The 789-nt window shown below is 72.0% G+C and overlaps 1 protein-coding gene across 1 annotated transcript in view; it reads left to right on the plus strand.

The window, feature by feature from the left end:
• LOC104835743 (G2/M phase-specific E3 ubiquitin-protein ligase-like) overlaps positions 1-789 on the plus strand; it is a 1,052-nt gene that overhangs the window by 76 nt on the left and 187 nt on the right. The window contains exons 2-5 of the mRNA XM_010573914.1: positions 31-155; positions 232-394; positions 515-621; positions 750-780. Coding sequence (XP_010572216.1) covers positions 31-155; positions 232-394; positions 515-621; positions 750-780 — 426 coding nt within the window. The remainder of the gene's footprint in view (positions 1-30; positions 156-231; positions 395-514; positions 622-749; positions 781-789) is intronic.

Consider the following 789-nt stretch of genomic DNA (forward strand, 5'->3'; position numbering starts at 1 on the left):
TGACACCGTCCCCCTCCGTGCCGTCCCCAGAGGTGCTGCATCTGCCGGCTGCGGGGTGCCTCGGTCACCTGCCAGCGCCGGCGCTGCCCCCGGAGCTTCCACTTCCCCTGCGGCAGCGAGCGGGGCTGCGTCTCCCAGTTCTTCGGGGAGTTCAGGTGAGTGTAGCCGCCCCACGGGGACGGGGACGGGGCAGAGTGGGGCTGGGGCTGAACCGCCACCTGCGTCCCCCAGGTCCTTCTGCTGGAAGCACCGGCCGGTGCAGCGGGTGCGGGCGGTGCGGCAGGACCAGACGCCCTGCCTCGTCTGCCAGGAGGTGGTGGCACGGCGGCCCTGCTACGACACCCTGGTCTGTCCCACCTGCGCCAGCGCCTGGTTCCACCGCTGCTGCATCCAGGTAGGCGGCATCGCCCCCGGTCCCTGACGTGATCACCCCTGTCCTCACCCCGTCACCCAGCTCCGGGGGGTGGCGAGCGGGACCCCCCCGCCACGGATGCTGAGGCCACCTCTGCCCCAGGGCCAGGCGCTGCGCTCTGGCCTCCACCATTTCCGCTGCCCGCTCTGCCAGGACGTGGACGCCTTCCAGGAGGAGATGTTTCGCCTGGGCATCAAAATCCCCGACAGGTCGGTGCCCTCCCCGCTGCCTCCCTCGCCCTCCTCGATGCTCTGGCCGGTCCCCTCCTGCCTTCCCGGGTTCCAGTGTGGGGTGTCCCCCCCCAGCCCTGGGGCTGAGCGCTCCCTGGCTCCCACAGGGATGCTGCCTGGGAGGAGGACGGGGCCTTCGCCGACCAT

Source organism: Haliaeetus leucocephalus, unplaced genomic scaffold (assembly GCF_000737465.1).
Source record: "Haliaeetus leucocephalus isolate CR32 unplaced genomic scaffold, Haliaeetus_leucocephalus-4.0 Scaffold395, whole genome shotgun sequence".
Lineage (NCBI taxonomy): Eukaryota > Metazoa > Chordata > Aves > Accipitriformes > Accipitridae > Haliaeetus > Haliaeetus leucocephalus.